Source organism: Astyanax mexicanus, chromosome 3 (assembly GCF_023375975.1).
Source record: "Astyanax mexicanus isolate ESR-SI-001 chromosome 3, AstMex3_surface, whole genome shotgun sequence".
NCBI classification, from domain to species: domain Eukaryota; kingdom Metazoa; phylum Chordata; class Actinopteri; order Characiformes; family Acestrorhamphidae; genus Astyanax; species Astyanax mexicanus.
This window is the reverse complement of record NC_064410.1, coordinates 28,199,475-28,213,952: the sequence shown is the minus strand read 5'-3', so window position 1 is coordinate 28,213,952 and position 14,478 is coordinate 28,199,475. Positions and strand designations below refer to the sequence as shown.

The 14,478-nt window shown below is 43.8% G+C and overlaps 1 protein-coding gene across 1 annotated transcript in view; it reads left to right on the top strand.

Moving 5' to 3' along the window:
• The window catches only part of chrna11 (cholinergic receptor, nicotinic, alpha 11), a 118,380-nt gene that overhangs the window by 26,102 nt on the left and 77,800 nt on the right, over positions 1-14,478 (top strand). Inside the window, exons 4-5 of the mRNA XM_022683022.2 lie at positions 711-820; positions 2,657-2,736. Of these exons, the coding sequence (XP_022538743.2) occupies positions 711-820; positions 2,657-2,736 (190 nt within the window). The remainder of the gene's footprint in view (positions 1-710; positions 821-2,656; positions 2,737-14,478) is intronic.

Here is a 14,478-nt window from a genome sequence, read left to right as displayed (position 1 = left end):
TAAGTGATGGGCGGGAGGGATGATTATTTTACCCACCTGTAGAGAGCAAGACCAGTTATGGTATGTGTGACTCTGTGTTGACCACTGTTGGCTATGACATTACCAGGAGCCAACTCTTAGAAGTTGTGCCACTCTGCAGCCCATGTAATGCAGGGTTTTTGGAACGATCACTGACATAAAGAAAATCCCAACCCCCTACAGAATACAATCTGTAATTATAAAAATAAAAAGTGCTCCTATATGCTCAGTGGAGTAGATAAGATCAAAGGTTATAAAACCTTATTTGGCAGCGGAAAATACAACTGTGCCTCTGACCGATTTAAACCCTGACAACAGTCAAAACCCTGACAACAGTCACCTGTCCATACCTATCTTAGCTGTGCGGATGCACTCAGCGCCTATTTACCCCTGCTCCTTACACACACACACATGGACACGCTGGGGCGTGTGTAGCAATGCATTTCCTCATGTGCAGCTTGTTTTTGGTCATTTTAATGCAAATATTTTTTATTATGCTACTCAAAGACATATTTCATAGGTTTGTGAGGTGATTTCTGGCATTGAGTCAGTCATATTTTTAATGCAAATGTTAAGGACTGCATGCAGAATCCTATTTGCAGTATTCTCACCTTTCGACAAGCAGCTTTTGTACCTTTGTACGTTTTTCAGTCTATTTATAGCATAACTGACACAGCTGTCTTTGCTTGCAGCGGTGGTATGACCACTATTTGCAGTGGAACCAATCGGAATACCCAGGAGTGAAGAATCTTAGATTCACCACTGACCAAATCTGGACACCTGACATCCTGCTCTATAACAGGTAACAATTTATTCCCAAGCACATCACCAGGGACCAATATACACCCACATTATTTAAGGATAACTTTTCAGTTGGTATGAGACTGGGCAGTTTTTCCGACATGGATTAAACCTAGTGCACATTTTAAAATGGTGATTTTCCACAGAAAGAAAAATCTAGTGACTCTGCATAATCCCTGTCCAAGACCTGTCCCCATATGTTCACCAGTTTAGCAGAATTTCACAGAATTGCACCCACAACACAGAATTGTCGAACACTCTCTATTTTCTCACAGTTACAGTATATCCCATGATAAGTGCTAACGTTTCTCCTGCAAAGGTAACTGACGGAGGCTCTACATTTACAAAAAACCTGTTTAGTTGTAGCATCACTAATGAACCACAGGGCCTTCGATTTCTGAGCGGACGGAATGCTGAAAAGAGAGATGTAGCTGTGTGTGGACTGCAGTGTCTCAGCGCTAATGCAAACTGCAAAGCTAAACAGATGAACAGCTTTGGATCAATGGGCCACAAATTTCGCCTGTGGCCAAAAGATAAACTGTTATAGCGAGACGCATGGTTGTTTGGACAGTCGATGAATTGACTTGCCCTGGAGCTTGACTTTTTTTCTGTATTTCGTTTTGGTGAAAAATGTGTCTTGTGCTGGAGGCTCTGATAAACGGGAATCCCTGAATCTTCAGAGTGATGAGTGGATTCAGAGTTTAAAGTCTCATTTTCAGCATGGTCAATAAATTCAATAAAGCAATAGCTGTAAGTATCTATGAGGGTCATGCAGCTCTCGGACTATTTCTGCCATAGTTACAGACCTTAATTAGCTTGTTAGAACTGTGGCGTGTTCACAGTCATCATTAATGCACAAAGTATGAGAAGGCTATAAGAAAATAGCGAAGCGTTCTTCTATAGCAATTTCCTCGGTTCACAAGGTATGTAAATGAAATGGGTTTAATTTTGGGGCCTAATGAAATGATGTTAATTTAAAAAAGCAGTGTCTTTATGGGAGTGAGGAAGTGGGAGCTTACAAACAGGCTTTAAGCGGTTATTAAGGGCATTTCACACCTATAGTTGGTTTGACCTGTTCTGATTTAGTAAAAGTCCAGTTACCCAATCCCTCTTCATAAGAATCCTCCCTTTACTGACTTGGAACAGGCACAGTTCTGGTTCACAAATCAAAATTTTAAATGGTTTGCCACATTTCCACCAACAAAAGTAGATTCTGGAACCAAGAGCGTTTGTTTGCAGCGGGAACCGAAGAACACTAGGTTCTTCAGCGCAAACCGTGACGACATCTGTGGGTGTGTCTGTTTGTACAGGAGCACCACCACTGTGTAACGCCCTCTGCTGATGACATATGATGTGACTCTTTTACGATTCTCGGTTCTACCAAAACCGGTGGAAATGCAGGCTGGTTTGCTGAAAAGCACCACATTTCTCATAAGCCCAAACAGAACTGGTCCAAGAATCAGAGTTTTTTGGTGAATAAGTGCTAGTAGTGTCCCCAACACTCAGAGGGTGAAGACTTACACATGCCTTGGTCCTTTCATCGTAAAATTTTGATGTATATAAAGAACAACTACAAAGTTTCACATTTTGTCAGGTCAAAAAAGAACATTTCAGTGAAGGTTTTTGTTTGACAACGATAGAACAGACATAATTTGATGAATATGTTTTCATGTTTTAAAATAACACAGTGTTTCATAGAAAAGTCACATATATACAGAAAGCCGTTGTTTAGTTAATTTAGAACTAGGCTTCTTAACAGGTTATCTGTTTTTTCTTTAAGAAAATATTCTTATGATTCATATATATATAATCATATATATTCCTTCTTCTCTCATAGTGCTGATGATGAGTTTGACTCCACCTTTAAGACCAACGTACTGGTGAACTCCAGCGGATACTGCAATTACTTGCCTCCAGGTCAGTCTGCTTCTTTTGCTTCCATCTGCAAAACACACTGGGAGCCTACATGAAAGAACTAAACAACACACTGAAGTGCCAAAAGACATGGGACAGCAGTATGAAAATTGATCGAGTTGTGTTCTTTAGGGTACGGTTTTTGAACATCCACACCTGTGTAAGTTGTGAGGTGTTATCTTGCTAGTAAGGTTGAGTATTGGTCAAGATTACTCGTGGCAAAGCAACATGAATTATTAGAGTCTGAGTGTGGCCTGGTAGAGGGTGCCAAATAAATGGGACATTCCATTTCTGAAGCTGCGTTGGCATTTAATATTTCTTGAATTGTGACCAGCAGCGTCTGGCTAGAATTGTCCATGTGAACAAACAAGTCACCACACACACATATCCTTCAGGTCACTGTGGCATTATTTTGTATTATCTTCCATGAGATATGGCCAAAGTCAAAGGCAAAATAATAGTTCATGTTTCATATTTTTGGGCATTCCAGTTGATATTGTTTATGAATAGTTTTTTGTGACATTTCAGCCTTTGCGACATGTATGGCAACTAACTAGCCTGTAACTGATCAGAGTGCAGTTTAAGATGAGCAATTACAGACAATTCTTATAAGTTTGTGTTGGTCGTTGGGTAACCATTACTGAGTGGCGCATGGAGTATTTTTAAAAATGGGTGGAGCTAAACTCCTGTGGCCTAACTAGACAGAGTAAGTAAATGGGCCCTATCTTACACCCTACGTAAGTTGTTTTGTGATGCTTATTGCTATAATACACCCACCAAAAAAAGTAATTAGTTATAGTTACTAGTTACTTCTCCAAAAAGTAACTGAGTTACTAACGGAGTTACTCCACTATAAAAGTACTAGTTACCAGTAAATGTAACTATAGCGTTACTTTTGTTATTCGCGGTAAAAAAAAAAAGAAAATCAACTATGTATTTACTATTATTATTAGAAAAATAACAAACGAAAATAAACCCAAAATGTTGACAAAAATATAATCTAACGAATTAAAAAAAAAAAAACGAAATTCTACACACAACCAAAGAAAATTTCAAAAACTTGTAATACTGAAAAAAAAAAACGGAAAAAAACTTAAATACGCTCTGGGGATGAAATTAAAAAAACCAAACCACACTCAAAGGAAATATGTATATATAAAAAAAAACAAAACAATGGACAAAAACAACAATCTAATGACTGTTAAAATGGTATTAATATAACACCGGAGCAGCTAAAAGGAACGAGAGAAAGAAAGAGAGAGAGAAAGAGAGAGAGAGAGAAGAGCAACGACGCGGAGAGCGCGGAGCGCGAGGGCGAGAGAGAGATACAGAGAGAGAGAGAGAGAGAGAGAGAGAGAGAGAGAGAGAGAGAGAAGTGTGAGAGAAAGCACTGCAATTAAAAAAAGGCTAGTGGAAGTAATGGCACGGAGACAGACACCGATTCTCCTTATGAACATTTTCGTCACCTGGTAAGAAACCCAGGGGCGGATCTAGCCATTTTGGGGCCCTAGGCAAAATATAAACAAGGGGCCCTCATTCTTGAAATACACACATAAACCAAATAATTAGAGATGGAACGATCGATCGGCAGTGTATCGGTATCGGCCGATTTCCAGCCAAAATACGGTATCGGCGATCGGCAGATATTCTTCTGATTTTAGCCGATCTGATTCAGGAGTTTAGGGTTAAACTGTGTGTGGATGAAACCGGTGAAACTGCTCGCTTACAGGAAGCTGCAGTTCCTCATCCAACCACTAGTCGGAGCTGCAGCAGCAGCACAAGCCCTGCTGTCTTCACTCAGTCAGAGCTACAGCCCAGCCATGGGCTACAGGCTCAGCTGAGCCAGTCTGAAGAGTTTTTTTACAGTTTTCAGTTAATTTGTGTAGGAAATAAAGGTTTTACATAGGGGAATCTGTACCAGGTTTGTCTGGCACCTGTGTGGCATTTGGCCCCGGCCCAATATCGGTATCAGCGATCGGAATCGGCCCCAAAAAACACTGATCGGTCCAGGAGGTGTAAAAAAGGAGGTGAATTTTGGCAGTGCATCTGCGATTCTTTTGCTCTCTGCCCGTTTCTTTCATTTAGCAGAACCACTTTCATAACTCGCTTCATTTTCACTGTGACAGCTGTCACTCTAGTCGCGTACAGTTCCCGCTGTTTTGGTTTGAAGTCACATCGTGTGGCACGTTGCTACGTCATCATATTATGGACTAGTTCAATGCAAGCAGCGGAGGGGGGTACGTGTGTTTGGACAATTAGTATTTAGACATTAATTCGGTATTCTACTGATATTTCTGTTGTTTTTTTAATAGAAATATGTTTTTTCTTTACTTTACATAAGTAACAAATTAACATTTTTGGTGTATTTACTGTAGCTGGGATGGTCAGATTTGGGGGCCCCTATGGAGGACAGATTTGGTCGAGGCCCTAGGCAAATGCCTAGGTTTTCCTTATTAAAGAACCGCCTCTGAAGAAACCCACAATTGCAGTGTCATGAGCAAATGTCTACAATGAGCAGTTTCAAAGAACATATAGTGATTTCTAGCTTGTAGTGTGAAAAAAAGTATTTATTTGAATATCTCACGAAATAAGTAAAATGAACTGAACTTTGAACTAGTTCAGAATTAAAATTGTGAACTTTGAACGTGAACTGTTCACTTTGAGCATGTATGAACTGAACTTGAACTAGTTCAGAAAAGATGTGAACTGCCACAACACTGTCCACGGCAATCACTGAATTAATTAGAGCACGCAAATCGTCACAAGTGTGCCTCACTTCACCACGCCAAACCACGTAAACCTACAGGCACAGCGGCCAGAAGCTCAAGTTCACCGGAAAGAGGAGGGGTTAACCAGGGCAAAGCAAAGTTAAAAAAAAAAAAAAAAAGTTAATTGAGCGGCTAAAGTAACGTGCAGTAACGGGGTGTCGGAAATGGTAACGGCGTTATAGTTACAGTCAGAGTAATTAGTTAGATTACTCGTTACTGAAAAAAAGTAACGGCGTTAGTTAATTTCAACGCCGTTACTTCCAACACTCTTTATAGGTGGTCAGAGACAGATCGTGTTCACTTTTAAAACAAATGTAAACAGTAGATAACTGGTAACTGGTGATGACTGGTGTGTTTACTGGTAGATCAGTAGTTTGTTTCTTTTATTTTCTGTTAGAGCTGTTATGGGAGGAGTTTGAGAACTATTTATTGTTCCACAGAATTGTAGAACCACCAGTGTTTCTCTAAACTGTTTAGATTCTCAAGCAGTAGGACAATTTTCATGAGAAAACTAAATAATGTATGTGTTGGTATGCTTTTTATATGGTAAATTTATAGCTCCACGAGTCATGCACTTCAGTGAAAAGTGTAAACAGAATGTAGTCACACTGTATCCAGATACTATCCACATACAGTTGAGCTTATAGGACTAGTTAGTACAATCCCTTAACTAATCAGCACTTGGTGAGGGGTTAGGGCTAGAGGGTAAACGCTTCACAGGGGTCTTCAGGTGGGCACCCTCCTTCTTTGGTGTTTCGTTGAAAGGCCCACGACACCTCCAGAGGGCTCAACGGCAACATCTGGCGTCCCAGATTTGCCCCCCTCTGCTTTTACCCCCATGGTCATCTTGCAGCCCAGTTGCAGTCCTTCCTTTTCATCCATATCCAGTTACTGCTCCGTTCCGCCGCTCCTGATATTGCTTTGGCAGCTTGCTGGAAGGCTTGTCCTCTCACTCCCATTACCTTAAGCAACTTGGTTGTAGATGTGGCAACAAACCCTCTACAGCCAACCTCAATAGGAAGCACCTGGGCACGCCATCCACGTTGTTCGGCGTCTGCTTTTAAGTCAGAGTACTTCAGTCGTTTCCGCTCATATGCTTCACCAACTGCCCCTTCCCAGGGTACAGTTAGCTCCACAATGAAAACAGACTTCTGTGCAGTTGACCATAAGACCAGATCTGGCCTGAGACTAGTTGTGACAATCTCAGGTGGGAAGACAAGTCTCTGGTCCAAGTCAACCTGCATTCTCCAGTCCCGGGCACTGCCTAGGAGGGTTGGTTCCATTTTCGCTGCAGGTTTTACTGGGAGTTGTCCTGCTTTTACAAATGGTGTGGAGGATATGCGTCCAGGCACTGACGGAGGGAGGGCGTTAGTGCTGGTTCTCCTTCCTTCCAGAAAGATGGCCAGTTGTCTTAATACCTGGTTGTGTCTCCAGGTATAGCGGCCCTGAGCTAAGCTGGTTTTACAGCCAGTGAGGATGTGCTTCAGAGTTGCAGGGGTTTGACAGAGCACACAAGAGGGATCTTCACCAAACCATTGTCTGAGGTTTGTAGGTGTGGGAAGAACGTCATAGGTGGCCCTGACGATAAAGCTGATTTGGCTCCCTTCCATTTCCCAGAGATCCCTCCAGCTGATCTTTCTTTGACCCAGTCCTTCCCAGCTAGTCCACTGGCCCTGTTTGGCCTGTGAAACTGCCTTTGTGCGTCTGTTTGCCTCCTCTTGGTGCCGCACCTCTGCTACGACCAGCTTTCTTTTCTCGGTTGGTGTTGCTTTGTGCCAAGTGGGTCGGCTTGTCCCAAGGCCAATCCCACCTCTTCCATGCTGTACCTGGCCTACAATGTCTCCATGCCTGAGAGCGGATTTTGCTTGTTCTATGGCCTCAGATGGAGTCCATTTTTTCCCAGTTGCCAGTCTGGGAGCAGCCAATTGAATCCGTTCATCTTGGGAGTCAGTCAGGGTCATGTTTAGCCTCACTTTGGTGCATTTAAACTCCTCTGTGAGGCTAGAGATGGGCAAATCCAGGGCACCATGTCCAAATAAGTTGATGTTGCTGAGGCAGCGTGGGAGGCCAAGCCACTTCTTGATATATGAACTGACTGTCCTCTCAAGCTTCTCAACTTTGGTCATGGGGACCTCATATACCGTCAGGGGCCACATCAGGCGGGGCAGTAATCCAAACTGCAGGCACCACAATTTTAATCTCCCAGGAAGCAAGGTTTTGTCTATGCTGGCCAGGCCTTTGATGGTTTCTTTCCTCAGCTGGTCAGCCTGGTCAGAGTCCTTGAGGCTGGCGTTATACCAGCGCCCAAGGCTCTTCACAGGCAGTTCTGATACCAGCGGAATGGGTGTTTCCTTGATGTGAAACCTCTGGTCAACCAGTTTTCCCTTGCTTATGGATAAACTCCGGGATTTACTGGGTTTAAACCTCATCCGTGCCCAGTCAATGTTGTCCTGAAGTTTTCCCAGTAATTGTTTTGTACATGCGACGGTTGAGGTCAACGTGGTCAAATCATCCATGTATGCACGAATGGGGGGTAGGCGATGTCCAGATTGCAGACGTTCTCCTCCCACCACCCACTTGGAGGCTCGAATGATTACCTCCATCGCCATGGTGAAAGCAAGTGGGGAGATGGTACATCCAGCCATTATTCCCACTTCCAAGGATTGCCACGATGTTGTGTATTCTGTTGTTTGAATACAGAATTGCAGATCTTGGAAGTAGTTCCTCACCATGTTTGTGATGGTATTTGGGATGTGGAAGAAGTCAAAGGCTGCCCAGATAAGAGAATGGGGGATAGATCCAAAGGCGTTGGCAAGGTCTAAGAACAGGACGTGCAGGTCTCTTCCTTCCTTTCTGGCTGATTGTATCTGGTGCCATATCATGCTTATGTGTTCTAAGCATCCTGAGAACCCAGGTATACCGGCTTTCTGCACCGATGTGTCTATCATGTTGTTTTCCTTCAGGTACTTCGTCAGTCTTTTAGCGACAATGCTAAAGAAGACTTTCCCTTCCACATTTAGGAGGTTAATCTGCCGGAACTGACCGATGTTTGAGGCATCCTTCTCCTTGGGAATTAGCACTCCTCCTGCTCTTCGCCATGCCTTTGGGATGGTCTGCTTTGTCCACATCACCTTCATTTGTTTCCACAGCAACCGCAAGACATTCGGAGAGTTTTTATACAGCCGGTATGGAACTCCATTTGGCCCTGGAGCTGAAGCTGCCCTTGCTTTCTTCACTGCTTCCACAACCTCACCCCATCTAGGGGGACTGTCGTCGAGTTGGTATCTCGGTTGAGGCATGGGTGGCATGTCTGATGGTATTTCACGCTGTTCCAACCTTTGGTTGTCTGTGTAAGCTGTTTTCAGGTGATCTTCTAGTTCTTGCTTGTGCACCATCAGTGACCCACTCTTCTCTTTTGTGAAAAGCCCTTTCACAAATCTGAAGGGATCACTGTAAAAAGCTGTTCTCGCCTTTTCCTTCCTTCTGCGTCGAGTTCTAAGATTCTCTGCTCTCCGCAGTTTTCCCAGGCGCTCCTTCAGGTCTGCTTGCAGGAAATCGATGCCCACTCTCTCTTCTGGTGATTCTTTCTTCCAGCGCTTCCTCAGCTCCCTTCTTTCTCTCACTAGGAGCTGGATCTCTTTTTGCCTTCTGGACATCGGAGGGGTTATTGATCTCCTATCCTTCTTTCCTGTCTCTTTTGTTCCATATCTTTCGGCTCCGTAGCAGTATATTAGATCGCCCATTTTCTCTAGTTGCTTCTCCACTATTCCACTGGTTCCTTCAAGAATCTTGATTAGGTCTGCATCAATTGTTTCCCACTCTTTTTTGCTGTTGGACTTCGGCCACTTAACCTGGGGTCTGTGGCCTTGAATGTTCTTCTCCAATGCTGGTTGCACGTGGCTTGGTTCAAAGTTCTTTGATGTTGTGCTTGCGGCATATTCAGCCACTGGGATATTGATGCTCATTGGACTATGGGTTGAATCCTGCCGCTGAGCTTCACTCGCCTGACTTGACCTGTCTCTCAAAAGATGTTGGTCAATGCGAGGTCCCGGCCTCACATTTTCCAAGCACTTCATCCGCCCTTGATGTATTCTTAGGCCTCTGATGGATGTTACCTTGGACCAGCCACAGCTACATACTTGAAGATTTAGTCCTTCTGCTGATTGTACTTGTGAGCTGATTTTTTGGTTCGTCGTCTTGTTCATTCCATGGTCAGTTACCGAAATTCCATCCGAAGAGTCTTCTTCCGCCCCCGCTCTCGCAGACTCAGGGGGTATTTTCCTTTTTGGATTTTCCGTAGCAATGAAGGGTGGCCTTTGTACACTTAACAAGTGACGGAGCCTGCTATCATGGATAGCTAGTCCATGACAGCCCCGTGGAGTCTTTCCTTCCTGTCAGCTGTCTTTCCAAGCCGTCACATGGTCTTTCCCTTGTTGTCAGCTGCACTTTCACAGCAGTCACTGGATTTCTCCAGCTTTTCAGTTGAGCTTATAGGACTAGTTAGTACAATCCCTTAACTAATCAGCACTTGGTGAGGGGTTAGGGCTAGAGGGTAAACGCTTCACAGGGGTCTTCAGGTGGGCACCCTCCTTCTTTGGTGTTTCGTTGAAAGGCCCACGACACCTCCAGAGGGCTCAACGGCAACATCTGGCGTCCCAGATTTGCCCCCCTCTGCTTTTACCCCCATGGTCATCTTGCAGCCCAGTTGCAGTCCTTCCTTTTCATCCATATCCAGTTACTGCTCCGTTCCGCCGCTCCTGATATTGCTTTGGCAGCTTGCTGGAAGGCTTGTCCTCTCACTCCCATTACCTTAAGCAACTTGGTTGTAGATGTGGCAACAAACCCTCTACAGCCAACCTCAATAGGAAGCACCTGGGCACGCCATCCACGTTGTTCGGCGTCTGCTTTTAAGTCAGAGTACTTCAGTCGTTTCCGCTCATATGCTTCACCAACTGCCCCTTCCCAGGGTACAGTTAGCTCCACAATGAAAACAGACTTCTGTGCAGTTGACCATAAGACCAGATCTGGCCTGAGACTAGTTGTGACAATCTCAGGTGGGAAGACAAGTCTCTGGTCCAAGTCAACCTGCATTCTCCAGTCCCGGGCACTGCCTAGGAGGGTTGGTTCCATTTTCGCTGCAGGTTTTACTGGGAGTTGTCCTGCTTTTACAAATGGTGTGGAGGATATGCGTCCAGGCACTGACGGAGGGAGGGCGTTAGTGCTGGTTCTCCTTCCTTCCAGAAAGATGGCCAGTTGTCTTAATACCTGGTTGTGTCTCCAGGTATAGCGGCCCTGAGCTAAGCTGGTTTTACAGCCAGTGAGGATGTGCTTCAGAGTTGCAGGGGTTTGACAGAGCACACAAGAGGGATCTTCACCAAACCATTGTCTGAGGTTTGTAGGTGTGGGAAGAACGTCATAGGTGGCCCTGACGATAAAGCTGATTTGGCTCCCTTCCATTTCCCAGAGATCCCTCCAGCTGATCTTTCTTTGACCCAGTCCTTCCCAGCTAGTCCACTGGCCCTGTTTGGCCTGTGAAACTGCCTTTGTGCGTCTGTTTGCCTCCTCTTGGTGCCGCACCTCTGCTACGACCAGCTTTCTTTTCTCGGTTGGTGTTGCTTTGTGCCAAGTGGGTCGGCTTGTCCCAAGGCCAATCCCACCTCTTCCATGCTGTACCTGGCCTACAATGTCTCCATGCCTGAGAGCGGATTTTGCTTGTTCTATGGCCTCAGATGGAGTCCATTTTTTCCCAGTTGCCAGTCTGGGAGCAGCCAATTGAATCCGTTCATCTTGGGAGTCAGTCAGGGTCATGTTTAGCCTCACTTTGGTGCATTTAAACTCCTCTGTGAGGCTAGAGATGGGCAAATCCAGGGCACCATGTCCAAATAAGTTGATGTTGCTGAGGCAGCGTGGGAGGCCAAGCCACTTCTTGATATATGAACTGACTGTCCTCTCAAGCTTCTCAACTTTGGTCATGGGGACCTCATATACCGTCAGGGGCCACATCAGGCGGGGCAGTAATCCAAACTGCAGGCACCACAATTTTAATCTCCCAGGAAGCAAGGTTTTGTCTATGCTGGCCAGGCCTTTGATGGTTTCTTTCCTCAGCTGGTCAGCCTGGTCAGAGTCCTTGAGGCTGGCGTTATACCAGCGCCCAAGGCTCTTCACAGGCAGTTCTGATACCAGCGGAATGGGTGTTTCCTTGATGTGAAACCTCTGGTCAACCAGTTTTCCCTTGCTTATGGATAAACTCCGGGATTTACTGGGTTTAAACCTCATCCGTGCCCAGTCAATGTTGTCCTGAAGTTTTCCCAGTAATTGTTTTGTACATGCGACGGTTGAGGTCAACGTGGTCAAATCATCCATGTATGCACGAATGGGGGGTAGGCGATGTCCAGATTGCAGACGTTCTCCTCCCACCACCCACTTGGAGGCTCGAATGATTACCTCCATCGCCATGGTGAAAGCAAGTGGGGAGATGGTACATCCAGCCATTATTCCCACTTCCAAGGATTGCCACGATGTTGTGTATTCTGTTGTTTGAATACAGAATTGCAGATCTTGGAAGTAGTTCCTCACCATGTTTGTGATGGTATTTGGGATGTGGAAGAATGGTATTTGGGATGTGGAAGACACATGTTAATCGTTTTTTTTTTTTTTTTTGGTTATTTTACAAAAAAAAAAAAAACATATCATAAATGTTTAATGTGGCAGTATTATTGCAGTATAAACCTTTTCCCATGTCATGCAGCACTTGCAGACATCAGTGCAGTAAAGCGTTTTCTGCAGAAATCAGAACAGATGCAGAGATCTGAGGTCTTCAGTAAATGTCTGTGGCACCTACAGTGTATGAAGTATAGATGCTGAGATAATCCAGTGGGGGTGAATATCTGACATCTTCATCGCATTATGCAGAGCGTGTGACAAATTAAATGTTGGTACAATCCCTCAGGAAAGCACTTGCAAAATCAGACATCTATTGTTGTCTCGGAAATCTGAGCCTTTTTAAGGGGCTCATTTGTGGTGCTCGGAACAAATTTGAATAGAGGCATGCAGATTGAGGGTAGTTAATGAAGAAGTGCTGACGTTTATGCAGTGTGGTCTGTTTAAGGAGGTGTAAGGAGGTGTTTGGATTTCAAAAAGCAGAGAAACTCCAGTGCTTAATATTGAGTGTGGTTATTATTTTATTATTTTATTGTAAGTGGTCTGGGTCTTAAGTTGTTAAATTAATATAAATTGCTGGAAAATACTAGAAAAGCATACATTTATGATTTTATTCATTATATTTTGACATTAGCAGATTGACTTAAATTGTTTTTAATATTTTCTTTCACAATTACAATTATGCTTTTCAGTAATGTTTCATATTAAACATGGAAGCTTTTTATGTAATGCTTGAATAGAAATCCTCAAGATTTAGTGGTGTAAAGTCAGACAATTGAAAATGATCCTGGCCTGTTAAGGGGTTAAATTTGGAAAAGAACAGTCAAAAAACCTGGTCAGGTCAAAAACATAAACAGCAAAAACAAACACATAGGGATAAGTAAGGAATTAAGGCAAAATACAGGCAAAAAGCAAAGAAAAGAACATCCAGGCATCACAGCAAAAGGGGCAAATCTAAAAGAGTAAATCCAAAAAACAGAAAAAGGTAAAAATGCATGAAAGTCTAAAAACAGAGATAAAGGCTTAGCATCCTTTTACAAATGTTTCAGCAGTACCTTCCAAAGGGCAGGTGCAAACAAACAGGGCTTAAATACACACAGAGGCAATCAGACACAGGTGAAGGGAATCACTAATTAGTCACAGCTGCAGGAGATTAGAATTCAGGTGACAATGAGTCTGGAAACTGTCCATGATTGATTGAAGAGCACCATGTAACTGTGGTGTGAAAGGGAGTGGAATTCTGGGTAATGCAGTCCATAGTGTCAGTAGAAGAAATAGGTCCAAAATGCATGACACTATTATGTCGTTTTTTTAAATATTAGTTATTATTGCTGTAATCTTGTGACTGCATAAAAATTAAAGCAGTCTTTTATTCAAGATTTTATAAATATGATGGTGTATGTTTGTACCAAAGACTGTAAAAAAGGATGGACGTCATGTCGCCGTTCCCATTCATTCAATGAAAATGAAGCCAAAATCTTCCGCCATGTTGCCGATCCTAAACCCGACTCTGCGCAGTAGAGTCCAGAGGAGGGAGAAATACTGTGGAGAGACAGCCTACTCAAAAAAAACGCGTTTGAAAGTTGTCTGTTTTGCCATTGAAACCTACGGGGATGGGTGGGGTTACACAGCTTTCTGAAACCGAACAGCAGGGGGCGTCCGACCTGTGGTGGCTTCACTTTTGAGAGACGATGCTCTGTCCAGCTATACACAGTCTATGGTTTGTACTACATAATAGAGTTTAATAGTCAGTACAGAACAATATACTTAAAGCAAATCAAAGATAAAGAGGGTTCAACAAAATATTAGAATGCGTGATCTTTTTTGGCCAGGCAGTGTATGAATTGTCAGCCTTGTGTTGTCAGATGTATTTATCAATTTCTTGCCAATACACAGCCCTAGAATTCTCTGTGTATTTTTTTAAGAAGGTGTATGTCCTATTTGCTGTGCAGGAAATGGCCGTGGTTAGTGCTGGACTCTTCGGCCAGCTCTAATTATGGGCTTGTTAGGTGCAGAGTGAAGATGAGCTTAATGGTCTGCTGGAACTGAGCAGTGCTGTGGACTGTTGGTGCACTGAAATACATATTCTACATCTACCGACGCAAAAACACCAGGGTTGCTCTAGGCACCCGCAGCCTACCAGCTCATCATTAAAAGGCGTAGCAGCTTTAAATAAACTTTCTCTCTCAGGCATGTACACACACACACACACACACACACACACAGGCACACACACAAATACACACACAGATACACACTGTAAGGCAAATCATCTTAAAATACTTCTAGACACACAGCTATCACCACTAGCTCAGCA